Source organism: Mesoplodon densirostris, chromosome 1 (assembly GCF_025265405.1).
Source record: "Mesoplodon densirostris isolate mMesDen1 chromosome 1, mMesDen1 primary haplotype, whole genome shotgun sequence".
NCBI lineage: Eukaryota > Metazoa > Chordata > Mammalia > Artiodactyla > Ziphiidae > Mesoplodon > Mesoplodon densirostris.
This window is the reverse complement of record NC_082661.1, coordinates 37,288,405-37,316,193: the sequence shown is the minus strand read 5'-3', so window position 1 is coordinate 37,316,193 and position 27,789 is coordinate 37,288,405. Positions and strand designations below refer to the sequence as shown.

Here is a 27,789-nt window from a genome sequence, read left to right as displayed (position 1 = left end):
CTGATCTGCTCTCTCTCTCACCAACACCTTCTATTTCCTAAATCCAGTTTCTTCCCCTCAGCTTTCAAACATGAAGATGTCTACTCTACCTCAAATTTAAAACAAAGTCTTCACTGGACCTGCCAACTTTGCTATATTGTCTCCTTCCTTCTTTACAATGCCAAATTGAGTCATATGTGCGTTACATGTAAAACCCATTTCCTTATCGCCACTGGCCCTTTGTGGTCCTTTTTTGGATCCCAATGCCCACTGTAATTGCTTCTTGGAAAGCTACTAGTGCTTCCCAGAGAAACTCAGCAACTCTCTATCAATTCCCAACCCCTAAAGATGGGTAGTACTTTCTAAAAGCTCTGTAGTTTTCAAGACTTTGCTCCATCCTGGCATCTCCCCACACAAACCACTCCATACTGCCCTATTCGGGCCCTTCTCCCACCCTCCTTGTGCAGGCCCTCCTGACAGGAGACCTCTCTTTTACATTGGTCTCCTACCCATTTCCCTTCTCCTACTGTGAGCCCCTATTTATACTGCATACCTTGTCTCACTCTGGCTCAAAAACCTTCAGCTCTCCCCGCACCCACTTTGCCTACCTGCCCTCCAAGCTGACCCCAATCTACCCAGCTTCTAGGTCCTGCTGAAGACATGCCCCAGATTCTTTATGTACCTCCATCCATTTTTGTGTTCCTCTGTTCATGCTGTCCCCTCTGCTTTGAGTAGCCCCAAACCCACCTCCACCCCTGCCATCCCTTAATCCTACTCTTTATTCAAGGCCCACCCCAAATATCACCTCCTTCATGATTTCCACCAGTGAAGGATGAGGTCATCAAAACAGTTTTACTGGATCTAAGAGTAATAGCAACTAAAATGATAATGTTACAAGAATCAGAGCTATAAGGACCTAATGTGGATGTTATTTATGGAGAAAGGATGAAAAACATCACCTTCCTTGTCAGCACTGACATCAATTGCAATTCATCAGCGAATCAGTCTCTTCTTCCAATCCAACTAAAAACCTATCTTTGGCTTTTGGGATTCTGTTGGGTGGAATACTGGAGTCTACAGTATTCTAAATTCAAATCTGATATGCTTAGTAGAAAATAAGCTTGCTACTGATTCCGGAAGCTTTCTACGATGTGCTTCAAAAAGGAGTCCCATATAAGGGTTGGGGGGGTAGAAGGAAAACAGTGATAAATGACCTTACAGCACAAGCTCAGGTCTCTCAGGCCTCTCGGCAAGCTTCAGGGCCTCGTGCATGCCTGCAGCCGAGAGCTTCCGGTTGATATTCCGGTACTGGCACTGGAGCAGGCTGCGGTAGGTGGTCCTCAGGTCCCGGTTGAAGAAGGCATATATAAAGGGGTTAATGAGAGAGTTTGCATAGCCCAGCCACAGAAATGTCCTCTCCACCCACAGCGGGATGCAACTGCACGCGGTGCCACAGATGAAGGGTCTGGCCGTCGAGAGGAGGAAAAATGGCAGCCAGCACACAGTGAAGGCCCCGACGATGATCCCCAAGGTGGTGGCTGCTTTCTGTTCCCTCTTAAAGATGGAGATGTTTTTCCGTTCATGTTTGAGGAGTCTCGAAAGGTTTGCACACTCCTCCACCTCCTTCTGGAGCTTCACCATGCCGTTCAGGGAGACGATGCTGTCGGGCTCCTCGGGACGCGGGAAGCCGGGGAACTTGTGTTTGGCGGCGCTCTTCCTGGCGGCCTTGTAAATCTGGTAGTACATGAAAAGCATGACGGACATGGGGATATAAAATGCCACTGCGGTGGAGTAGATCGTGTAGCCAAAATCCTGGCTGATCAAGCACACCTTGTCATCATTTACGTTCTGAGCCCAGCCGAAGAGTGGTGGTAAAGTGATGGAGGCGGACAGGAGCCAGACAGAGAGGATCATCTTGGCCATGCACTTCCCATTCTGTCTCACAGGGTACGTCAGCGGCCTCGTGATCCCAAGGTACCTGGGAGAGAAATGGAAAGAGAACACGTGACTGCCGTGATCACAGCAGATCAACTGGGGAGTACCACCAGCCAGGGACTAGGCTGTGTACCTAGTAGCTCTCTTCTTCACACAGCCCTTCCTGGTAGGCATCATTATTCCCATTTCATAGAAAGGTAAACTAAGACTCTGAGAGGTTACCTATTTTTTTCCAGGTCACACAGTCAGTCAAAGGCACTGCCAGCATTCAGCCTAAGAGCCCTCTGCCTGTAATGCTAGTCCATGCTCTTTTCATACCTTGTAGCTTCTCACAGACTGTGTAGTCAATGAACTATAGATTCAATATATGCCTTCCCCCCCATGACCACTGCCACTGAAATCAGCCAGGAACAAAATGTCAAGCCTGATGGGATGTTGCGATGCATCCTCACGAGTTAGCCAAGCTCCACCACACTCAGATATTACACACCCACTGATCTCCTCTGTTGTCTTAATTCAGGCCAGCTCTGAATTCATTTTCACTTCCCCTTTGCACTGAAATGAAAGCACTTCTTTAAGATCAGAGAGAGCTGTGAGACATTTAGGAAATCCTAGGGTTTTGGAATGGAAAGTAGCAAGTGATCATTTTTTTATCCCCAGAAAATTCTCACGCAAGAGTAATGTCCGAGGAACAATCTATAAAATAAAAGCAGCCTGCCTCGTCTCTCCAGTTCTAAGGAGGATCACAAGGAAGGGCATAATTCTGAAAAATATTAGGCAAATTCTGTGCTTAGTTCTATATAGAGAATAGATATTTCTCTGTCTCTGTTATCAAGGATTTATAATGCAAAAGAGACTCAGCAAACAGAGAAAACATAGTAAGCAAGATGTTCTGTCAAATGCTTGGTAGTGTTCCGCTTTCCAAATCTGTTTTCTCCTCTGTATTTAATAGTCTTAGCTTCTATTTCAGGGAGGATTCAAAGAGCACTTGAGAAGCTAAGACAGGTAAAAGCTGGCCATTTTGTTGGTTTTCTACTTCATTTATGTACATAAAAGATATACTCGTGAAACATGAAAAGTTATTTTCTGAAAGTAGGTCACTTGGTGGTTTGGAATTTAAAAAATAATTATTTTGTGATAGAAATAGCCTCACATGTTACGTTTGAATTATTTCACAAAAGTTGCAAATCATGCTTTCACAATGAAAATTAGCATCAATGGAACACTTACAAGGCAAAATTGAAATACAGTAAAAAACGAATAAGCCAGATTTGCTTATTCAGTGAGAATATTCATTCCATCCTTCAACGTATATCAATAGAGTTCCTTCTATATGCCAGATGCCGTTTTAAATGTTGGGAATATGAACAAAAGAAGCAAAAATCGTGAATGCAGGCACATGGGGAAATCATGCAGGGGGTGAATGGGAGGACTGAGCCTCGTGGTAATGTTGAAGGGACTTCTGATCCCTCCTCCCAAGGGTGCAGGCGTTAGTGGCACCAGTTCTTCATTTCACCTCTGCCTTCCCTTGTCCTCGATAAAGCTGACTCACAAGCACTATCTCTAGGTTTTTCAGCTGTAACTAGGATTATGTTTTGGTTCCTGGATAGAATGAAGGATGAGAAAGAGGGAGGTTCTCCTGAGAACTCAAGAGTAAGAGCTGAAAAGGAAGGGAAAAGAGAAAAGGAAGTGGGAAGGAGGGAGCAAGGGAAGAAGAGGGGAAAGAGAGAGGGAAGGGAAGTGTGAAGTAGCCTCGACCTTATGTGGAATTGTCAAATTATCTGAGTTTTAAGCTATGGGGAAAGAAAAATTTAAGGAAAAGAAAAAAAAAATAGGTAGATGAGGAAAGCCCTGAAGAAAGGGGTTAGAACTGACTGCACGCTCACAATTAAGCTCATCCCTGCCCTGAGGCTGAATGCAGAGTTTCCCCGGGGGTGGGGGGTGGGGGGCAGGGGCTGGAATCTCCCCTTCTTTGCTTTGGTTCAGGAGCTCTCTCCAAGTTTTTCCTGCTGGAACTCCTTTGCAAACCTCTCTTTTTGGACCTAGTCCTTGCTCTCTATCAACTCCTGTGAATGGAGCCTTTGGGCTCCTTCCCAGATTCCCCAGGCAGCCTTCGCCAGGGCTTGGACTTTGATTATTTTCTCCCTTTGCCTGTAGCCACAGGCATAAGCTGTTTGCTCCCAAGCCTGGACCTGGCTTCCAGGATATTGTACCAACCCAGGTTGGAGGTCCAATGACAGGGATTAGTTCATATAGTTTCCAAGGTGGCCACCAGATGGCATTGTCAGACCATCTTACATCTACTTACTGGGGGGTTGGGATGGTAGGTAGTTAGAGCAATACTGTAGGTGTTTGTTGGAAGGAGGAAGAAGGAGGATTACTCATGACAAGAAAAGAAATTATATTGTATTTGGGGGGGTCATACAAAAAATTAGCAAGCCTGGAACTCACAACCTGGTAAACTCCAATTCTTGAGGAAGTCAGTTCCGTTTTCCCTTCCATCCTTCACATTTTCATTACTTAAATAGGGACTTATATCTTCAGGCTTAATTAAATCTAGCCTCTCTCCTGCTCACATAAGTAATATCAAATCTACAAAGATTAATCCTGAGAGGTTAATTAATTGAGTATCAAAGGACATCTCAGAGTATTAAATAATCTCATAGGAACAACATACTTATTCATCCTAATATATTTAGTCTGACTTACATTTCAGTGATGAGGACTCAGTCCTTCCTGGATATACAAATTATATTCCATAAACTTCCCTATTTTAGGCTCCATTCTCTAACGGCCTCAAGTAATGTCTTACAGTAAAGGAATTATATTTTCTTCTTTAGTCTCCTGGGTACCACCTGGGACTTTGAAAGGCTAAAATCAACCAAAAGATGATCAGAAAAAAAAATGAGTGCTCATTAAAGTGTCTGGAAATAAAATAAATAAACAAAAGTCAACAACTTTCTAAAAAAGGATTAACAATCAGAAAATTGCATGGAAGAAAATAATTTCATTCACAGCAACAAGCAAAAAATTAAAATATCTAGAAAAATCTTTTAAAATGACCAGAGCCTATACGAAGAAAACATAAAATGATACCGAGAGACCTAAGGGAATGCCTGAATCCATGAGAAAAAAAACTTTTTAATAAGAAAATATAGTATTATAAAAGTGCCAATTTTCCTTAATATAAAAATATATAACTCTAGCTGAAAATCTTAGCATTTCTTTTGTTAGTTCAACCAAATGATTTTTAAGTTCATCAAGTAAATAAGCAAAAATAGACAAAATCTGAAAAAGATGAAAAATGAAGGGATACTTATAAAAAAAGTATGAAGCCACAGAAATAAAAATTCAATAATAATTATTCAGAAATAGACAGATCAATAGAACAAAATAGATCCCAGAAGTATATTCAAATATATAAGGGAATTTAATATCAGAAAGTAAGTCATTTTAAATCAGAGTAAAAGATTAGATATTCATGAAGTCTGACAACTGGCCAGCAATTGGGGTAAAAATAAATCTGAATTATCCTTCTCCTTATTCAAAAATAAATCCCAGATGGATCAAAGATTATCATGTAAAAAAATTAAACCCTAAGACTACTAAGACTACTATGAAGAAATATAGGTATTTCTGCAATCTGGCCAAACCATGATACAGAAGCTTGAAACTATCAAATGATGCATTGATAAATTTTTGACAAAAATTTTATTAAATAAATAAATGACATTTAGTTTAATTTAAAAATCACTACATACAGAATTAAGTCAAATGACAAACTTGCAGTCCAAATAACAATATCTCAATGTTCACAGATCTCTTACAAGTCAGTAAGAAAAAGACAACCATCTCAACAAAAATAGTGAAGCAATTAAACAAAAAAGAAAAAAGAATATCCAATAAGCACTCAGGAATATGTACAACTTCATTAATAATTAAAGATATACAAATTTTAAAATAAGGACAAGTGCTCTATCATTTTGCTGACGGGAGTTTCAACTGAGATAACGGTTTTGGAGGGCAGTTTGGTAATTAATATACATTAACATTTGCCTTTTGGCTCAGTCAGCTTTCTAGGAATTTGTCTTGGAAATATAATTGTACAGGTGCAAAATGATTAACGTGCAAGGAAGGATGTTAACTAAACATAAAATAGAGGAGAAAAGAGATGCAATCTAAATATCTATCAGCAGATTAAAGTATAGTGTGTGTGTGTGTGTATATATATATCATGTAACCATTAAAAATTATGATGTATATATCTATTTACTGATATGAAAACAACCCAACCAAAAGTAGATAGAAAACAATGACTAGCCCTAAAGGACAAGTAACAGAATATCATATACTCTATTAACCTGTTTATGTAAAACTAGGTGTTTGTATGAGTGTGTGCGTATGTATATATACTGAGATGTCTCGAAAAATATCCACCAAAATATTAATAGCAATTTTATCTGAGTTGTAGAGATTTGATTAGTTTAAAATTTTTTCTCTTTGCTTTTTTATGCATAATTTTTAAACTGTATATAATTTTTAAAAAGCCATGTTAATTCTAAGAACAAAATGAAAGGTTTAAGAGAATTCTGTGATTCCTAAGTCACGTAAGTGATTTTGGCAACACAGATGATCTGGTGCATAAAATCTGTAAGAAACTGATAATTAAATCTTAGATAGTTTTATTCGATTAGCTTTTCAAAAGTGTTTTATTACATTCACAAGTTCACACAAAGAAAACAGAACTCATTGGCATTTAAAATCCCATAATTACTACATAAAGTAATATTGGTTATTCAGGGAAGTGTTTGTCCAAATTACAAATTCATTCTCCCCAATCTTGGATAGTATAAATCTGACCTTTTGGGGCGAGGCAGGGGGAAGCAACTTAGATTGATTCTAAATATTCCCTAATATGCATGGTTAACATTTGTCACACTAGCATTTTATGCTCACTGTTAATTAGAAAGTGGTGTGCTTATAAAGCCTTCAGAATTTTACTTTAAAATGCATACAAATGTAAAAGTACAGTAAATCTCAGAGACAAAGGCACCAAAGTATTATATAATTGAAAAAATGTATGCAGCTCACATTAGGGGTTCCATTATAGTGGGGGTTTAGAGAAAAAGAGGATTAGGGAGTTAAAATACACATGGAGAGGGATTTGAAAGCAGATTAACTCGCTGCCTGTCTTCTATCCTAACTGTATAGAAATTATAGATAATGGTTCTTTAATTAAATGGCTTCTCCTGAGTTTTGTTGCTATAGAATAATACTTTATAGGGTAAAGGAATATGGGTAGAATTACTCTGAAATACAGTGTTTTGGGGAATGTTAGGCTTAATAAAGGTTTGCACACTTAGAATCTCTCTTCCATGAGACCTCCTCCCTTACAGTAGGTGAAATTCACTGCAAGCTCCAGCCTCCATCAGTGGTTCCCGAAATTATCAGATTATCAGACTCACCAAGAATCTTCTGAAACATACAGACTCTGGGGCCACCATCCACAGATTCTCTTTCGAGGTCTGGAGACTCAGGGTTCTGCATTTAGGACTGATAATTCTGGTTCTTTACCCCATGCACTTTTAGGGTAACTTTCCTTCATTCAATTACAAAGACTTTACACTTACTGTATGAAGGACTTTACTTTTACTTTTCATATTTCATCTTAATGGTGTGCTTCCAGTTTGGCCTAACAAAATTGTCACAAATCATATTTCCAATATCTCAGTTATGAGTTCTATCTTTCAGAACTGTGCTAAATGCAAATGAGGTAAGCATGGTGTTTGTCTTCATTGAGTTGTAGATTTGTTTAAATGTGTAATACACAGCAGGGTTTCATAAACCTTTCTGACAATAAGAAATAAGAATATTTTTACAACAAGAAATACATTTCCCACAGTCGCTCAGTGCAAATATATATATTTATATATACAAATAAGAAATTGATACATACATATGGGTATACATCTATGAAGGTATATAGATAGAGATGCATATATTTATACATATGAAACTGAAACAAAGTTTCATATGTATAAATATATACCATACTTACCATTACAACTTGCAATTCACTCTCTTCTACTGCATGCTATTCTACTTCAGATTTTTTAAATGCTGGTCTTAATGCACTAATTTGATTTCATGACCCAATAATGGAGCATGACCCAAAGTTTGAAAAGTACTGGCTTTCAATAAACACATGGAAAGGTATTAAACATCATGAGTCATGAGGGAAATGCAAATTAAAAACACACTGAGATAATACCAACATACATCAGACTGGTTAAAATTTTAATAATGATGATGCTGACAATAATAGTAAGAAAAATAAATTATAATGCCAAGTGTTTTGTAAAGATACAGAGCAACTGTAATTGTCATGCACTGCTGGTGGGAGTGTAACCTGATGTAACTTTGGGAAACCATTTCTTAACACCTACTAAAGCTGAAAAAAAAACCCCACTACATATATATTTTTTTCTGTGACCCAGCAATTCTTCTACGTATACAATGAACATTCATCAGAATACATGTATAAGAATGTTCAAAGCAGTGCTAATGGTAATAACCCCAAAGAAAACCAACCCATTCTACAAGAGTAAAATAAGTACAATTCTGCAACAGTAGAATGGGTACATAAATTGTGGTATGTTTACACAGCAAATTCTATAAAATAACAAGAATGAACCAACTACTGCATCAACATGGATGACTCTCACAAACATAACACTGAGCTAAAGAAGCCAAAACCAAAAGAGAACACAATGCCCCAAAACAGGCAAAACTAACCTATGGTGATAGAAGCCAGAAGAGTCATTGCCTTGAGGGGGGAGGGCATGTTCTGGAAATGTTCTATTTCTTTATCTGGGTGTGTACATAGGTATGTTCACTTTGTAGAAGTTAAGTGAGCTGTGCAGTTAGGACTTGTGTAGTGTTCAGAATATATATAAATAAAGTTAATTTTTAAAATAAAATTTTAAAAAACACCATGGACTTAACATATGCCACTGAACTGGATGTTGACCTGTTCTCTAAAGCTATTTTTTAAAAAATTTTATTGGAGTATAGTTGATTTACAATGTCGTGTTAGTTTCAGTTGCACAGTAAAGTGAATCAGTTATACATATACATATATCCACTCTTTTTTAGATTATTTTTCCATATAGGTCATTACAGAGTATTGAGTAGAGTTCCCTGTGCTATACAGTAGGTCCTTATAAGTTATCTATTTCATCACCCGGATACCAAAACCAGACAAAGATACCACAAAAAAAGAAAATTACAGGTCAATGTCACTGATGAACATTGAAGCAAAAATCCTCAACGAAGTGCTAGCAAACAGAACCCAAGAATACATTAAAAGGATCATACAGCATGATCAAGTAGGATAAAACTATTTTCAAAATGGGGTTCCACTATACTTTTTTTTTTTTTTTTTTTTTTTTTTGCTGTACGCGGGCCTCTCACTGCTGTGGCCTCTCCCGTTGCGGAGCACAGGCTCCGGACACACAGGCTCCGCGGCCATGGCTTGCGGGCCCAGCCGCTCCGCGGCATGTGGGATCTTCCGGGATCGGGGCACGAACCCGTGTCCCCTGCATCGGCAGGCGGACTCTCAACCACTGCGCCACCAGGGAAGCCCTCCACTATACTTTTAAACCATTTTCATCAGTGTGTCCAAGCTGTAATTATAGTTAAAACCAGTAAACAATCTAAAATCCCTATTCTGACCTCAGTATTGAGGTAGAAAAGTGGGCAGAGGAGCGGGGACAAAAAAGTAACAAAATTTGGAAAGCATAACAAAAGCTTCCTCTTTGAAAAAGTAAATTATGAAACAAGAAATGAGCTTTTCCCTTTAGGGAGAGAATCAGAATTAATTAAAATAAAGCAAATCGCTTAAAAGTACTTTTAAAATATTCATATATTGTTCCTACCTAATTAATTACCACAATTTAGTGACTTGACACCAATCCTGTAGGTGTCCTCACAGTTCTGTAGGTCAAAAGTATGGACACAGCACAACTGAGTTCTCTACTCAGGGTCTCACCAGGCTGAAATCAAAGCGTTGGCCAGGGTTGAGGTGTCACATGAGGCTCAGAGTACTCTTCCAAGCACGTGTGTTTGTTGGCAGAATTCATTTTCCTGTAGCTACAGAACTCACAGAGGTTACCACCTTCAAGCATCGGCTGCAGTTCTCAACCTCTCTGATCTTTAGACTCTCTTTGAAAAGCACTCACCTGATTAGATCAGGCCTATTGACATTCAAGGGGAAGGAAGCATACAGAGCATGCACACTCGGGAAGGGGAATCTCGGGGCCATCTTAGAACTCTGCCTACCACAGACACTTGGTTATAACAGAAGCTAAGGAGACAAAAAATATCCCACCAAGGGAGCTCAGCAAAGACCTATTTGCTACCTACTCAAGTTGAGACAAGCCTTCCAGTGAGACTAATGTTGTCTGCACTCTATCATAAGGCAATGGTTTTTCTGCTGAATTTTTCTGTCATTTTATGCAAAAACATAAGGGTCCTCTTACTGTCCACTTGGTTTTTTAGTCACCTATTACGTAAAACTCTTTATGTCTATTAAAAACTACCAAAGTAATGTTTTTAGGTAATTAGAGAAAGTCATGAAAATGAACAATATAGGAGATCACTAGTGACCGCTACATTATGCCTGGTGTTAATCACTGCAGTTGTATCTGAACTTACAACAGACCCTGAATTTTCCCACCACAGAATTTTTCCACTCAGAGAAACAGAGAAATGGCAAGGCAAAGAGTGAGCCCCAAACTTACCAACAACAATAAAAAAAAATGAATGGCATAAAAGCTTAGCTAAAAAGTTCAAAGATTACAGGAAGGGATAAATATATATATATATATATATATATATATATATATTCTGTTGTATGATTGTACTAAGGGGCTTCTAATCCCACCTCACCCCCAGAAGCAGTACTGAAGAAAGAGGGTAAGTGAATAAAATCCTTAAAATTCGGACTAGTACCCTCTTATTTGGAGAGAAGCAAACTGAGGTGGTAAGAAGCCAGCCTGAAAAAAAGTAATGAAAAACCATCGTGAACAGAAGCCCCAACATACCATTTCAGCAAAGGTAAGAAGGGCCACCAGAATTTGCTCTCTTTTAGGACACTGGGCTGAACTGGGATACACCAAGGTCCACAAGGGGTAACCCTCAGCTTAGTGGAAAGTACTCCGGTACAGGACATTGAATGAGAATTCAGAAAAAAGAACAGTCCTCCATTAAAGGTTACACTCAGCTGCAGTGAAGTCTACTCCCTTCCCTTCCTCCAGCCCTGCACCTTCAGGCTACGGAGAAGTAGATACAATAAAAGGTAGTCTAAAGAATAAAACTAACCGATATCAAATAGGGCTGAATATCAAGAAGAAGTCAACCACACTATGTCAGAACAAACATTAAGCTTTAAATAACTCATGAATGAGCAAGATGGGAATAAAATGATATAGTAACTATACCAACATGCTACAAAAATAACCCTGGTGAAAGAAGCAACTGAATATGCATAAGACTGTTGAAGAACAAAGTTCAAAAAGAAAACACAACCCTCAGAAGAGAAGCAGTTTTCCTACAAATACTTTTCACTGTGAAGGAGCTTAACAAGTATATGTTATCACTACAGTAGAGGCTCAAAGATGAGATGTTAAAACAACAGAACAAGACACAAAAAGGGACTGTAGGGACTTCCCTGGCGGCGCAGTGGTTAAAAATCTGCCTGCTAATCACAGGTTTGAGCCCTGGTCCTGGTCCGGGAAGATCCCACAGGCCGCGGAGCAACTAAGCCTGGGAGCCACAATCACTGAAGCCCACGCGCCTAGAGCCTGTGCTCCGCAGCAAGAGAAGCCATCACAGTGAGAGGCCCGCGCACCACAACGAAGAGTAGCCTCCACTCTCTGCAACTAGAGAAAACCCGCTTGCAGTGACAAAGACCCAACGCAGCCAAACATAAATAAATAAAAGAAAAAAAAAAGGGGGACTGTAGAGTTAAGGAAATAAACTGAGGCCAAAACACCACCAGTGCAGATTTAACAGATAAATTAGAAGCAGCTTGGAATAGAACAGACACACCTGAAAAGCAAATCAATGTCATGAAGTAAAGGCTTGAGGTAATAACAATAAATAAAACACAGAGGGAAAAATGCATTCAAGCAATTAAAAAGAAGATAACAGTCATACAAAGAGAATGCAACATAAACATCACTGGTGTTCCCAAAGAAAAGAAAGAACCCAACAAACATAAACAACAAAATCAAAAACAGAGGTGCAGAGGTAAACAGAGGTACAATACATAAAAAGTATAATATAGGATATTTTCCTTAATGAAAGAGCTGAATGTTATGATCCAAGGGACACATAACATAGTGGGGGAAAGAATGACAGAATTATCATCAACGAGATCTATCCAGGTAAAGTCACTGAACTTCAGAACGTGGAAAGGTGTACGCAGACATCTGAAATGAAAAAAGAAATCAAGGAATATGAAAGGGGGAAAAAAATCGAGCTGGTTCTCAACAGCATCAATCCGTATCAGGACAAACTTAAAAAGTCTTAAAAAAAGACGTGAGTGTACAATAACATTATACCTGCTATTTAAGGTTATGAAATCAACAAGGAGACTTTTTCAAACATGAAAGAATTTGGGGGGGGTATAGTGCCCTTTATGGGTTTATCCCTTTAGGGGGGCAGAAACCAAAATTCATCCAACCAAAAGATGAATCAAATTGAAGAATTTAGAACCATGATTCTAAACCAAGGTTATCACTGAACCTGTTTAAATGTAGAAACTAACACCTGTGGGAATGATATTAGAAAAACAGAATGTAAATTTCACAAAGTAAAAACAATATAAACCACAAGAATCAGGAGCTGAGGGAAACAGTGTAGGACACAGTGTTAGAATTCTAACCATGTAAACTTTCACAGTGGGGAACAACTGATACTGTCTAAAATTTTAATATATAGTTTATGTAAATCCAATTTCTCACCAGTTTTCATATTTTCCCCATGACCTTCATACAATCTTTTAGGAACTACTAGCTCTAAAATTAATAGCTCTTACTTGAAGTTCTTCCTTCTTTTTCAATTTTCTTCTTTTAAATTCAAGTAAATTCAGTTTCAATATTTCATGAAAATAACATGTATAGTGTGATCGTATTCTTATAAGTTTTTATCTATCAACTTTCTATCTACCTGCCTGTAGAGTCAGCCAACCAGACAGCCAGCCATCCTTCTAAATGGACATAAGCACAAAGAGACAACTAAAATGATGCTCACCAAATGCTATCATGGATTTTTTTCTCTGCACAGGGAGAGTTTAGATGATTTGTGGTTTTATTTGTATTTTTTACAATTGCTTGAAATTTTTTAAATGAGCACATTTAATTTTCATAAAAATTAAATTATTTCTCTAAAATATAGCAAGGTCTTTTTAAAAATAATTATTTCAACCAGTCATTTAACTCACCTGCCAGTTGGTTCCTTACAAATCTCTCCATGAACTTGGCAAGTGTGGAATTAACTGTTAATTTAACCATATTCAATTCCTCAGAAAATTTTGCAAATTATCTGTGCTCTCTGAATTCTCACTAACTTCTTGGATTGCAAAGTAAATTGGGAGAGAAAGCCAGTTCTAAGCATCCTAACAATATAATCTCCTAATGAGATGCGGTGGACTAAAGATGGCTATGTATTCTTTGTCCCCTCTCTCTTTGAGAGGTAAACTCTTCCCCTCTCCTTTATTCTAAACTCAACTTGTGACTTATCTTTACCAACAGAGAGTGGGGCAAGTGATACTGTGTAACTTCTGAGGCTGAGCCTTAAGAGATCTGCAGCTTCCACCTTCACTGCTTGGAAAACTCCCTCTTAGGAGTCCACCATGCTGCAAGGAAGCCCAAGCTAACCCTGTTAAGAAAGACAGTGCCACGTGGGGAAGCACTGAGGAGTCAGACATATAAATGAAGCCTTCTTGGACCTTTCAGTCCAGCCTAGATACCAGCTGAGTGCAGCCAAGTGAGTAATCCCACATGATGCCTTTTGGAGTCAACAAACCACCCACATGAATTCTGCCCAAGTTCCTGACCCAGGAAATTAGAAGCAATAATAAATAAAGTTACAGGGTGGTTTATGAGGCAACAGTAGATAATTGAGACAGCGTAACAAGGCCTTATTCTCCTAACTAGCACGTGACCTTAGAAATTGGATTCGCTGGCAAGTACTTCACCACACCACTAGGAATGAGTCTGTCCAACCCTACTGTTTTAACTTGACACCTGCATCCTCTAAAAAGTGAGCCACAAACACTAGTGTTTGAAGCAACTCTAAAATCCATTCCATGCCTACACTGGGACTTTGACTCCATCTTGACTGATTAATTTATTCATTCAAAGACTATATCTTCAGTATCTGCAGTACTGCTTTAAGGACTGGGGAGATACAGTAGTGAATGAAACAGACAAAAATCTATGAATCTGACAAACTGGTGTGGGGTGGAGAGAAAACTCATAAATAAATAAGTAAAAGCATATAGTAGGGTCAGATAATTATGAGTGCAATGGAGGAAAATAAGGCAGGGGAGGGGACTAGGGAGTTCAGGGTGGAGTTGGGGGCAAGCTGCAACACAGATTTGCATTATGATCACAATCTCTTTCACCTCTACCTGCCAGGCTAGGTGTCTGGACCTCAACTTTTCCTTGAAATTTGAGATTGGCATGTCCCTTTGGGTTGAAGATCCCCATTATGTCAAGCAGGAGTTTCCTACACAAGTTTTATTCAACAGAATCTAAACCTTCCCCGTGCAAGGACGTATTGAAAGAACACTGACTGTGGGCCTGTGCTTTCTTCCCTCCTCTAAGGCTCAGCTTCTAAATTATTTCTCTTCCTCTCTCTCTAACTTTCCATGTCTACAGGCTTATTCTGTTCCACCTAAAGGTATAAATGTATGGGTGCGTGCATGTGTTTCTACTGTGTGTCTATATTATATTCCATTCAATCCTCCATAGTTCTCATTCCTTTTCACCCCAATTTTATGGAACACCTTGTCTATCTCAGCTGCTTTTATTTCCTACCCACCCACTTCCTTCTGATTCTCCCAATAATCTGGTTTCCACCCCCATCACTCAAAAGCAGTTTACTCTAAAAGGTTACCTCCCTTTTAGTCAATTCTAATTGTTTTTTTTCTCATTTTTGGTAACTCTTGACTTTTGTCCTCCCTGAAGTGTGATTGCAGACTGCCCAGTCTTTCTCAAAATGCTCTCCACCCTCAACTTCTGTGGCACTGCCTTCCCCCCTTCCTTATCTTAGGCTGCATGGAGAGGTGCCATCTCTGGAGTGGCTAGATGATATTTAACCTCAAGAGAAAATGAAAACAATCTAAACCTTGCACTGGGCAGATCTGGTTTGCATTCTAGCTCTGTCCTTTTAACTAACTAAAGTATTCTGAAAAAGATCCTCAACCTTCCTGAGCTTTCTCTGACTCACACAGAAAGCAACAGGAAAGGAATATCTATCTTGTGATTCACTATGATGATTACATGAGAACATGTATGTAATTAAAGCTTTTGCCCCACTCTCTACCTAACAGCCACTCAAAATATATAGCTGACTTCCTTTCCTCCAAACCCCCTTTTAAAGAAAGGAATGGGCAAATAAAACTGTAACCTGAGTCGATCCAATAAGAGAGTAAGAGGGCTGTAATACAAAGCATCTGAGAAAGGAAGTAAGACTAGAGGGGAGTTATCTCTACATACAACAGAGTATAGCAGCACACAGTAGGTGTTTGTAGAATTCACTGCTGTGACTGCTGGCTGGATCTGAATTGGTGAAGTGGCAGTACGAATGGTGAAAAGAAGACGGAAGCAAGAGGTAATGTTGAAACAGAGTAAACAGAACTTGAAAATGGTTTAGTAAGGATGAGGGATAGGGATAAAGATACAGGAGGAATTGAAGAAGCTCATCTGTTTTCAAGCCAGGATGACAGGGAAGATGGTGCGCCAGTATCTGAAGTAAGCAGTTCTCAATCCACTGTAATCCACCTTTCTCCCAAGAGGCCTCTGAGACGGATCTCGCTGGGATGACTGATGCCCGCTCTAGATCCCGAGGACATTCCTCCATCCCCATCATACCCGATAGCCCTGCAGCTCTCAGTATGCACTCACTGCCTCCTTCCTGAAACTCTTTCCTTGGTCCAATATTGCCACACTCTCCCAGTTTTCCCACCCCTCTGCCCACTCTTGCCCAGTCTTCTTTGCTGCCTTGTCCTCCACTAGCGGGCCTTGATGTTTTGGAATTCCTCAAGGCTGGGTCCCAACGCCACTTTTCTTCTATTTCTAATTTCCTAGTTGTCCTCCACAATTGCCAGTGCTTCAAAAACCTCTATGGGCTGATGACCCCAAAATTCGAATCCCTAGCCCGGACCTCCCCTTGGAGCCCCGGACTGACAAACCCAACTGCCTCCTTCACGTCTCTACTTTGCTATCTCTAAAACATTTTATTCACTCCTTTGTTCAACAGACTTCTATTAAACACCTTGTATGGGTCTGGCCCCATCTCGACATGTGCAAATGTATCATCATCCCCACCAACTGAGCCTTCTTCTATTCCCCTGATTCGTGAATCCATCTAAGGGTGTGGTCCAGAAACCTGGGAGTCATCCTTGACTCCTCCTCTTTCATCATTCCCCTCCCCGTTATCGACACAGCCCTGCCTATTTTACCTCCTCAGTGCCTCTAAAACCTACCCGCTTCTGTCTGTCTCCACTGCTACCACTCTAGAATCACTCTCTCTCCATGGATCACCACAACAGCCTCTAAATCGGCCCTCCATATCTCTTCTTCTCCTTCCTAATCCATTCGCTTCATGCATCCAGGGTGATATTTTCTTTTTAAAATTTTTAATGTTAACTTATTTCATTGGATAAGTAACATCTTCACATACTTCAAAATTTTACATATAATTAGGTGTATATTGAGAAGTCTTACTTCAAATCCCATTTCCATCCTCCTCACCCCCACCTCATATATGTATCCCTTTTATTAGAATCCTGTGCACTCCTCCAGCTTTTCTTTATACAAAGGCAAGCAAATAGAAATACGTGTTCACGTCCACTGTCTTACACATGAGACAGCATCCTGGACACACTATTTTGCATTTTTCACTTAACAATATATCCTGGAGATACTTTTACACTAGTGCATTGAGAGCTCCCTCGTGCTTTTTCAGAGCTGCATAGCATTCCATTGCAGGGCTTTGCCATCGTTTATTTATCCAGTAATCCATAAATAATAGGATAAATAAATTCAAATGGTATCAACAACATTTTTACCTATGCCATCCACCAATCAAGGACATCCACACTTCAGATGTGAACACCCAGACGTATAAAGGATGAAACAATTCCAACACCTTGGTGATATGAACCCTAAAACTTAGGAGCCACCTGTCCTTCAGTTGGCCTTTGAAGAAAAGGAAGGATGTGGTTGGCAAAGGCTGGTGTTCAGCCACTCAAGGTCCCACTGACACACAGCACAGAACTGATGTTTCTTCTGATTAGCCAAGAACACTCCCATTATCTGGAGCCCAGGGCCCAGTTCACAAAAATCCTGCAACGGCTGAAGGTGTGTGTACTTGAGCCATCCTTGCAGAAAAGACAAGAAGGCAAGTTTCCTTAATGTACCCCAAGTTGCTGCACCGTTGGAATATGAACATCATTTTACTCCTACGTTAAGAATATCATGCATAGCAGTCTAAATTCATCAATATTCAAGTTATTAAAAAGCATAGAAAAATATGGCATATATAGCTTTGGGAAAGACACATGTCTTTCTATTTAATATTTTGAAAACACCATTTCCCCTTAAATGAATTGTATGGAAAGTTACAAATGAAATTTACTCTATGCTCTCTTTTTTATTCATGATTGTTGATCATTAATTTGCCCATTTCCATTAATCTTCCCCCAAAGCAATCAACTAGCAAGTATATTTAATCTTCAAAAGCATATTATGTATGCATATGAATGCATAATTCCAACGTATTTTCTTTCTGAACTGATTTGCTTATCTGACCTAGGCCCATCACAAATGTTCACATATTTCCACTGAAATAGAGTAGAATATAAATCAGCATGTACTTACCAAAATGCATTTTCTCGTTTAAAGTTTTAAACATACTCAGCTTTATACCTCACGACTAACTATAACCAAATACATACTTTAAATAATTATGAGAACAATGAACAAAACATGTTTTACAATTAGAAAATCAATGATATAATATATTCTAACCTACAAAAGGAATTTTAAAAATTAGGTTCTAAAAACCAAAGCAAAAATACAACAGTAACATCAGAACCAGTTGGCAAAACACCAAATGCCAAGAGTCAGTGCTTTGAACAAAATGAGTAAAATTGAAAATCCCTTTTGTGGACTGTGAGATGAGAAAGAAATTAAAAGAGGAAAGAAACGAAAAGAGAAAGAAAATATCATATAGAAAGACCAATAATTTTCAAAGTAAATTAAAACATACAACAAAGAATTAAGAAAAACCTCTTGGGAAGAACCATAAATCAGTATATCTTTAAAAATAGTATTTAGGAAGGCATCTCAATTGAAAACTGATGACAAAATTACCATCAAATAATTCAATAACCTCCTAAGTTCAGAGGATATTAAGACAAATTCCTAAAAACAAAACCTCCACATCATAGCAGCACAATTTTATTCTTATCTATGTAATACTTTAAAACAGCAAATAGGCATCAGGTATTTGGTTACTTATTCTTGTCTTTCATTTTAATCCTTTATTCTCGCATTTTTAAAAACTATTTCCCCATAAAATGGCACTACTTATCAGTTTGAAATAATATGCAGTATTAGTAGTCTATATGAGCCATCGCAGAGTCTAATAGCTTAGCTGTCTTCCTCTCCTAGGACACACGACCTACATCAGTAAGAGAGAGATGTTCCCCTCCTCTTCCTTCCTCCTTTGGCACACTAATCACTAAAAAACCACTACAACTTTAATTTAAAGGTTATCTGGCAATGAAAGGGACATTTATCCCCCAAGGAGAGAGGGGAACTACTTCAAAGGAATAAGACTTTTATTAATATTTTTCAATCAAATGTTGCAATCTCTTTATCCTTTTTCCTTTTGTAATTTTCATGTTGGCTTATGTAAGTGCTTTGTCCATGTAATACTCACCCTTTCTAGGAAAGTCATCAGATGGGATGAGTTAATTGAAAAAGAAACAGAATTAAAAATTCAATGACCAAAAAAACACTACAACTTTAGTGCAGAGGCTATTTCTATTCTTCCCTTCCTTCCCTTTGTCCTGTTTCACAACATGTGTCTTTACACTAAAGCAAAAACCTTCCAGAATTAAAAATCATAGCTGATAAAATTACTTTCTACATGTATGGGGGGAAAAATTGTGTTCTTTTTATACATTTGTCTACCCATAAACCCACCCTCCATTGTGTAAGTTTAATGAAATATGGCTTATTTTTTCCTTTTATCCCTAGAATGATTATGCTAAAAGAACAAGAAGAGCAAAAATAGTTCTGCCTCATGTTTTAATAGCATTTGAATAATACCGGCTGATATCTACTGAGCATACAGCATGCCAGGCTCTGTGATAAATGCTTATACACAGCATTGGATTCAGTCCTTACAACCCTAAATGGTAGGTATTATCCCCATTTTACAAATGGGGAATTTAAGGCTCAGAGAGGTTAACTTACTCTCCCAATGTCACATAGTTAATAAAGCTCAAAACTGGGTTTCAAACATGGGTTTTTCTCCAGAGCCTCCCCTTAACCAATACACACTTTTCTACTGAATCAGTTACAAAGCACATCCATATACCTGGTCTAGTATAATCCCTGTCTCCCATTTATATTGGAGAATCATTGAACATATAGCTGGAAAGAGCTTAGAAGCCCTGACTCTAACTCAATATGGAAATTCCCACTTAGAGCATGACTAGCTTTTAGTTAAATTCATACACTGACAGAGAAGTCACAGCTGCTTGAAGCAAACAGCTACACTGTTGGATCGTCACAAATGTTTAAAAAGTTCTACGCTAAGTCCAGGACAACTGAACCTTTTAATGGATTCCCTTCCATGGGTGTTATTCTTTTAAAGCAACTGAGACTAATTCTTAATCTTTTCCATGTGACAACTATTCAAATGACTGCGGTCATTTGTGATCTTTTCACATCTGTTCAGTTAGGTCCTTTCCATTGGAAATGACAGAACTCCACACTCAGACAAGATTAAGCAAGAAGGCAAGTGTAAGGGCTCACAAATAAAAAAAGTTGAGGTTACACTTCAGGCACGTCTCAATCCAGGGGCCCAAAATGATGTCACCAGAATCTGGGTTCTCTCCAATTCTCATCTCTATTCCCATCAACGTGGCTTAATTCTCAAGCTCAGCGAATGGCAATATGGTGTCCAGCAGCTCCAGAGTTATATTTTGCAAGGTTCAATCTGATTCAAAAGTGTATGCTTTCCCCCAGCACAGCCAGAAAATGTCTTATCGTGTTTTGTTGGCTCTGATCAGTTCACACATCCATCCCTGAACAAATCATGCAGGCCAGGAAAAACAACCAACACCCCGGACTGGGGCATCCACTTCACCAAAACACATGGAGTAAGAATAGGGGTAGGGATAGTTTCTCAGACAAAAATAGTAGTTCTACTGAGAACAAATCATCCTTCTTTTCAGTAGAATTTGTCAGTGATCTTATAACATGACTACAGACTTGAACTCAGGACTCCAAATGTGCCTGAACCAGCATAGATTATGTGAAAAGCAGAATCATTTTTTTCACATTTGTGTGTTAGATTTATAATTCAAGCTTATATGATTATATTGGTAATTCAAGGTGTTTCTTCTTTGTTGGAGTTGTTCTTCTCTCAAGTACTGAGCGCTCATTTTGTGCTAATTGTGTCCCTAGCCTATTCCTTAGGGAGACTCTACAACCGTATCTCTTATTATGACCTCTGCACTTTTGTCTGACAGGGTTATAATTTGGAGGCTGCTTCACTTGAATTTTGTTATAACAGAGGATCAGTTAGATACATTTGGCTAGGAAAAAAATTTTTTTCAGAAAAACCAGCTTAAAATGGCCTAAACACTGAGAATGATTTATTATCTCCCCAAACATGAAGTCACAAAGTTGGCTGGCTCTGAGATACTTAATTTGCCAGCCCAAGAACATCATGCAGGACTGGGTTTCCTTCCACCTTTTCACTCTGACATCCTCAGTGTTGGGGCCGGCAGCTCCATGGACAGGATATGGCAACTGCCATTCCAAGCATCACACACAAACCAAACCCAGTGGGACTCTGACATACCGTCTCTTCATGAGCATCTCTTTTTAAGCAATAAAACCCTCCCAGATGGCCTTCTCCACAGCCTTCTGCTCAAAGCTCTCCAGCTGTGCATGACATCATATATTTATCCCTAAACCAATCACAGATAGAAACACGAGATAACCATGAGTGGTTGAGTGAAACATGACCACATGTAGAAGAGGGGGTTCCTGAACAAAATAAGGTTCTTTTAACAAGGAAGAAGAGGGGACATACGTGGGGAGGTAGCAGAAAAGAGTTAAAATCAATCATACTCTCACCACCCCAGAAACAGATCTGATTTATACTGTGGTGTATTTCCTTCCAAACTTTTTTTCCATCTTTTTTGGTTGCTTCTCTTAAAATGTTTTCATTCATTCATTTGCTTGACAAATATTTATTGAGAACCTAACTGCTTCCCACTACTGTTCTAGGCAATGGAGATATGGTGGTGATAAAGGCAAGGAAATAATTGGATATGGCTTTTCAAGGCAGTGTTAGGTGCCGGGTAGATGAATTAAAAAGGGATTGAGAGCGAGGACAGTGCAGTGGGCGAGGAGAGGTGGTGAGGTGAGGGCAGGCCTATCTGAGCAGAGTCCTGAGACAGGTGAGAGTGAGTCACAGGAGGATCCAGAGAAAGTGAATCCTATATGCAGAGGCCCTGAGAGCAGCACATGGCCATGTCCAAAAGCCAGCTGAAGGGCCAGAGTGGCCAGCATCATCGGGTGAGCAAGAAAGGGAGATGTAAGTGACACATCTGGCCAGGAGCCGGACCTTGTGGGGCCTGGCAGGCCCTTATGAGTCCGTCAGTTTTATTCTCAATGAGATGAGAAGCCCTTGGAGGGCTGAGCAGGGGAGACAGGGCCTGACTTACATTTTGTGACATTCACTCAAGCTGCTCTATGCATGAGAGACTGTGGACACAAAATTCTAGTAAGCAGACTTCTTTCAAGAATTTCTGACAGCTTTTTTTTTTTTTTTTTTTTTTTTTTTTTTTTTGTGGTACGTGGGCCTCTCACTGCTGTGGCCTCTCCTGCTGTGGAGCACAGGCTCCGGACGTGCAGGCCCAGCGGCCATGGCTCACGGGCCCAGCCGCTCCGCGGCATGTGGGATCCTCCTGGACCAGGGCACGAACCTGTGTCCCCTGCATCTGCAGGCGGACTCTCAACCACTGCGCCACCAGGGAAGCCGACTGACAGCTTTTTAATGTCATTTTTTCCTCATTTATAAGAACAATGCTGTCTATTCACTAGCTTTCTCCTACGTCTCTGAGAGTCTGTTTCAATTCCTTATTGTAGACAGGCACTGGCCAAGAGAAATATATAATGAGAGCCACAGATTTAAAGTTTCTAGTAAAAAAAAGAAGTAAAAAGAAATAGGTGAGCTTGAATTTAATATTTTATTTAACCCATATTTCCTAAATATAATTTCCACATATAACCAATATAAAAATTTTAATGAGATATTGTACAGTCTTTTCCTTGTATAAAAGCCTTTGAAATCTAATGTATATTTTACACATACAGCACCATCACAATTCTCACTAACCACATGTAGTTACTGCTTACCATACTGGACCTGGAAGTTTGGGACAATAGTTTCCACTTGTTCTGTATTCCTTCTAATGTGTCCCTTATGCTATATCATACCTTTAATATTTGAGGACTTAACTTCATAAATATTTTAATTTTAAAAGGTCTGGCTAACTTTAATATCCAGTATCACTCAGATCTGTTGGGTGGAACTTGTCTCATTCTATTATCTCTTTAGATTAACTTTTTAGTCTCAAATACTTTCATTAAAAAACACACTCATATAGTTGTAGGCTGGCTAGCTCTAGTTCAGGATATTTACTTGAGAAAAGTAGAATACTGGCAATCTTTATGTCCTGTAATAAACTGGATATATTTTATTAACCTTAGAAAAGATGTAAAGCAGAATTATTTTTTCTTTCTTTTAAGTTCATGACCTAAATTAGATTTAGTCAAGTAAGTAATTTCATAAACTTCACACCTCATAGGTTGAAAGAACTTCTCATAGGTTGAAAGAACATAACATCGTTTTTTAATTTTAAAAGCAGCATTTAATCAGAGTAAAATAAAATTATCAGGTATAAAAATGCTGATTAACCAGAATACTTAGGGAATAAGATGGTTTTGCTAATTGAATTCTAAAGTTACTGTTTGTTCCTTATTGTGAAAAATCTTTCTAAAATATATTAGGCAGACTTCCACTTATATAAGTATAGTCTACTTACTATAACATAATTTTGTTTGATGATTCCAGAAGTTGTGCAGCTTCGGTGTTATTATTCTGAATAACAGCCATTCTTGCACAGTGATATAAAGAAAATCCAATTATTTAAGGTCTTAGTTTAGCTGAGGTCTGGCCAGAATTCCCTACAGCATGGCAAAATGAGAATAACTATTATTTTATAGAGTAAGTGAGAGTGTACCAGTTAGGAATGCTTTGGGCTGAACACAATAACCTCTCCAAAGTGGGGTTTGTTTTCCCATGGCGGTCAGGGGTCCCAAACAGGTATGGTGACTCTGCAATGTCATCAGGGACCTATCCTTCTAAATTCCCATTCTTAACAGACTTATTTTGTGACCTTAAGATAGCTCCTACAAAGAGAGGCATAACTTCCACATTCCAGGCAAAAAGACAGGAGAAAGGTCAAAAGGCAAAAGATTAAGCCAACCAAGACTGTCCAGTTGTAAGCCCTTCTCCAGGAGCTGCCCCCAAGAACTTCCATCTCAGTCTCTTTGGCCAGGACTGTGTAAAATGAGCGCTCTAGTGCCAAGAGAGGCTGGGAGGCTAGTAGTTCAAGTGGAAGCATTGCCATCCAAACCAACCAGCGTCTTGTTAATAAAGAAAAATGGTAGAATGTGTTGGAAAAGACAACCGGCAGTTGCACACAAGGAATTCCCACTGTGGGAAACAGGGAGTTGGCTCCTGAATCCCCTATGTTTTGTGGCAGCTGAACAGGAAGTGAGAAGCAAATAGGATCAGTAATGAGAGGACACAGTTTGTTTCGACAAGTAACAATGCCACCTCACGTCCACACATGCCTCTTCATCAATTCCTCCTCACTTGATGTTGGAAATTCCTCTGAGGACAGACACTCCCAAGTGTACAATTCCTACTTGTTCTTTCCTCCTCTGATTCCCCTGAAGGTGATTCTAAGTAGCTGAACCACGGATCCCAAAGGATGTGGACAATGGCATGACTCTTTCTACGCCAGCCGTGTCAGCCAGCAGGCTAGACCACTGGACATGCTGAGGCTCCTGACTATCCTAAAAACAGAGACTGTAATATTAAAATGAAAGAGAAGTCTCACGGCTCCGGATGCTCAAACATGACCCCTTTAAATGAACTGGGGTCCCCCCACAGAAACATATGCTAGATATTCGCCTTCTACCTCTATAATTAATCCAGGCCACTTCCCACTTGCCCGCACCCACTGCCTCTCACACAGGGCTTTCCTGTTTCTTCCACCGTCTAAACATGGCTCAAATCTGAACCTGATTTTTCAGCTTTGACTGCAACATCCCTCCAGACTTCAGAACACTCTCCCTCCAGCCCCAGGCAACCTGACCTTTGCCTTGTTCCTGGGTGACCCGCAGCTGGTGTTGTCCCACCTGTCAGAGAGGAGATCAGGCACCCCTAAATTTCTACTTGGAAGTGGGAGAGCTGCCACCCCAATCCTGGCTGGGAACATTGGTGAAGTGCCAGTGGGAGGGAGGATTTTACACGGGCCACTTGACGGCGCTGTTGTCTTGCACAGCCCCCAAGCATGGTCCCTGGGGAAATGTGTGTGCCCCCTGAAGATTCATAAAAAGAATTCCAGGGACTTCCCTAGAGGTGCAGTGGTTAAGAATCCACCTGCCAATGCAGGGTACATGGGTTTGACCCCTGGTCTGGGAAGATCCTGTGGAGCAACTAAGCCCATGCACCGCAACTACTGAGCCTGCGCTCTAGAGCCCACGAGCCACAACTACTAAAGCCTGCATGCTCTAGGGCTTGCGTGCCGCAACTACTGAGCCCGCGTACTTCAACTACTGAAGATTGCGTGCCTAGAGCCTGTTCCCCGCAACAAGAGAAGCCACTGCAATGAGAAGCCCGCGCACAGCAACGAAGACCCAAGACAGCCAAAACAGTAAATAATCATAATAATAATAATTTAAAAACCCAGAATTCCAGCAAGCTCTCTTCCTCTTCCTTCCCCTTTGGAGCAGAGAATGCTGGAACAGAAGAGGGTTACAATTGACAGGGGCAGAGGGACTAACATCATCAGAAAGGACAAAACGAAACTCTCTACGTTTCTGAGTCTGCTAAGAAATAAAATCTGCTGTGACTTTGGAAAGTGGCCAGTGTTACATCCCAGCTAGGAAATAGCAAGCGACAGCCAAGGCCCTCTGTGATCTGACCCCTGCCTTCTGCTCCAACCTCACCACAGGTTACTCCTGCCCTCTACCTGCTTTTTGTTTCTCACATACTGTGTTGGTTGAAAGAAGCTGGGTTATGTTCTGAGCAAAAGCAGCCCTAAGATCACAACAGTTGTTTATTTTTCACTCATGTCACATCTTCTATGAGTCCAGGCCAGCTCTCCTCCTTAGTGGTGGCTAAGCGGTGCATCTCTGTGTCAAGGCATGCTTCCACCATCCCCGTGGCAGGGGAAGTGTGCTCTGGAGCCCCACACCCACAGATGAGTGTTCCCACCCAGAAGGAATGCTTGTCACTTCCACCCACATTCCACTGGCTATGGCATATTATGTAGCCTTAACTAACCATAGTGGGACAGGAAGTCAATCCACCACGTGTCCAAAAGGAGGACAATGGAAACACTGGTGAGCAAGGCTAATCCCTGCCACACAGTCCATGTTCTCTTCCACCTCCACACTCTAAGTCCTCAGAGTGGACCTTGGTTAACTTCCGTTCCCATCACTTATTCCTCACCTTCCAGCCCAGTACCCAGGCTAAGTGAAACTGTGCTGATATCATTATATTTGTCACAGCATGTTATTATTCGTCTTACTCACAAACTTGCATGCTTCCAAAGGTATTTTACTTGTCTTTTAAAAATTCAAGTATGGAATTCAGTACATGGTATAGAAGGGGCACATAGTAGGGGATTCATCAATGTGTGATAAAGGGTTAAGTGAATAAACACAGAGCAGCTCGGGGGTATGAAGGAATAGTGAGAGGCACAATGCCGCAGGGAAATGGAACAGACTCATGTCTAGTGTGAAGGTCAATCATCACTAAGACTGACGAAATCAAGCTCCCTACATTTGTAAATCTAAGAAGTAAAATCCAATGGAATTATGGGAAGTTATCTGATTTTTTTTGTTAGTTTTTTAGGTGGTGCTGTAGTTGTTTGTCCCAGCGAGAGACAGACAGAGCCCAGTGCCTAGAACATTGTGGGATTCCGTGTGTCTGAAGTTTCTCCCTCTTTCCTAAGAGTACCACTGGTACTCTTGAAGAAGAAAACAAGGACAATCAAAACTCCCTTACAAGGAATAAATATTTACATCTATGACATATATGACTTGAAATTTTAAATTTTGAAACCTTTTTCAGTTTTTATATTAGAAAGTAATATGAGACCCATAGCAAAAATTTTGAATAATATGAAAAGGTATGAATTCAAAAGTGAAAGTCTCCTTGCCCATTTCTACCCTAGATTCCCAATACTACGCTCAGAAGAAATCGCTATAATAGCGTATTCTTCTAGAAAGTCTCTGCACATACTGCATTCAGACGTGTTGATATGTAATCTTTTCACATAAATGAGATCATACCCTACAAATTCTACAACCTACTTTTTTCTCTTCACTGTATATATCAGACATGTCTCTATTATGTCTCCTTTATTTAAAGCTGAATAGTGAGAATAAGGAATTTAAGCCAAACCAATGAGCCACAATTTTTTGGAGTTTTGCTTTAAAATATATCTTTCAAAGAGAAGAAGAGCTTAAGACATTCTCCTATGGAAACAATGAGAAAACTGAGCTCATATTCCACAGAAAATCCAGAAGACATCAGAAGAGTACTATATGGTCAATACAATGCATCTATTCATCTTTTAACTGAAAATAAGAATCTGAGAAAATAAGTATTTTACTTTCCTAGAAAGCGTGTGTGATTCTACCAGGAAAAAAAAATCTGATTTCAAACGTCCTTATTTCAAACATTCTGTCTTGTTATATAACAAGGCCTCTTCTTTTATTTTCTCATAAGCAGAGAATCAGAATTAAATTCTCTCTCCATCAACTTAAAAGCAATATTTATGCGTCAAGTTTTCTCCATCAAAATCAGCATTTCGCTTGGAAAAGCCCTCTCTCTGCTGTTCTTTGACCACTATAATGTTCCTGGCATAACTTTGCCTGCAGCCACAGTGAGTGCACACAGCAGTCAAGCCGCAATCTGCACCTTACTCAAGAATTACTCCCCCAGCCAGGCTCCTTGCTCTGGGCACAC

At 39.7% G+C, this 27,789-nt stretch overlaps 1 protein-coding gene across 2 annotated transcripts in view; it reads right to left on the bottom strand.

The window, feature by feature from the left end:
* HTR7 (5-hydroxytryptamine receptor 7) overlaps window positions 1–27,789 on the bottom strand; it is a 105,110-nt gene that overhangs the window by 6,844 nt on the left and 70,477 nt on the right. The window contains exon 2 of one of the 2 annotated variants that reach the window (XM_060114939.1): window positions 1,199–1,957. In XM_060114939.1, coding sequence (XP_059970922.1) covers window positions 1,199–1,957 — 759 coding nt within the window. Of the gene's footprint in view, window positions 1–1,194; window positions 1,958–27,789 lie in introns of those variants that run through there. The other variant, XM_060115015.1, reaches the window with a different exon arrangement.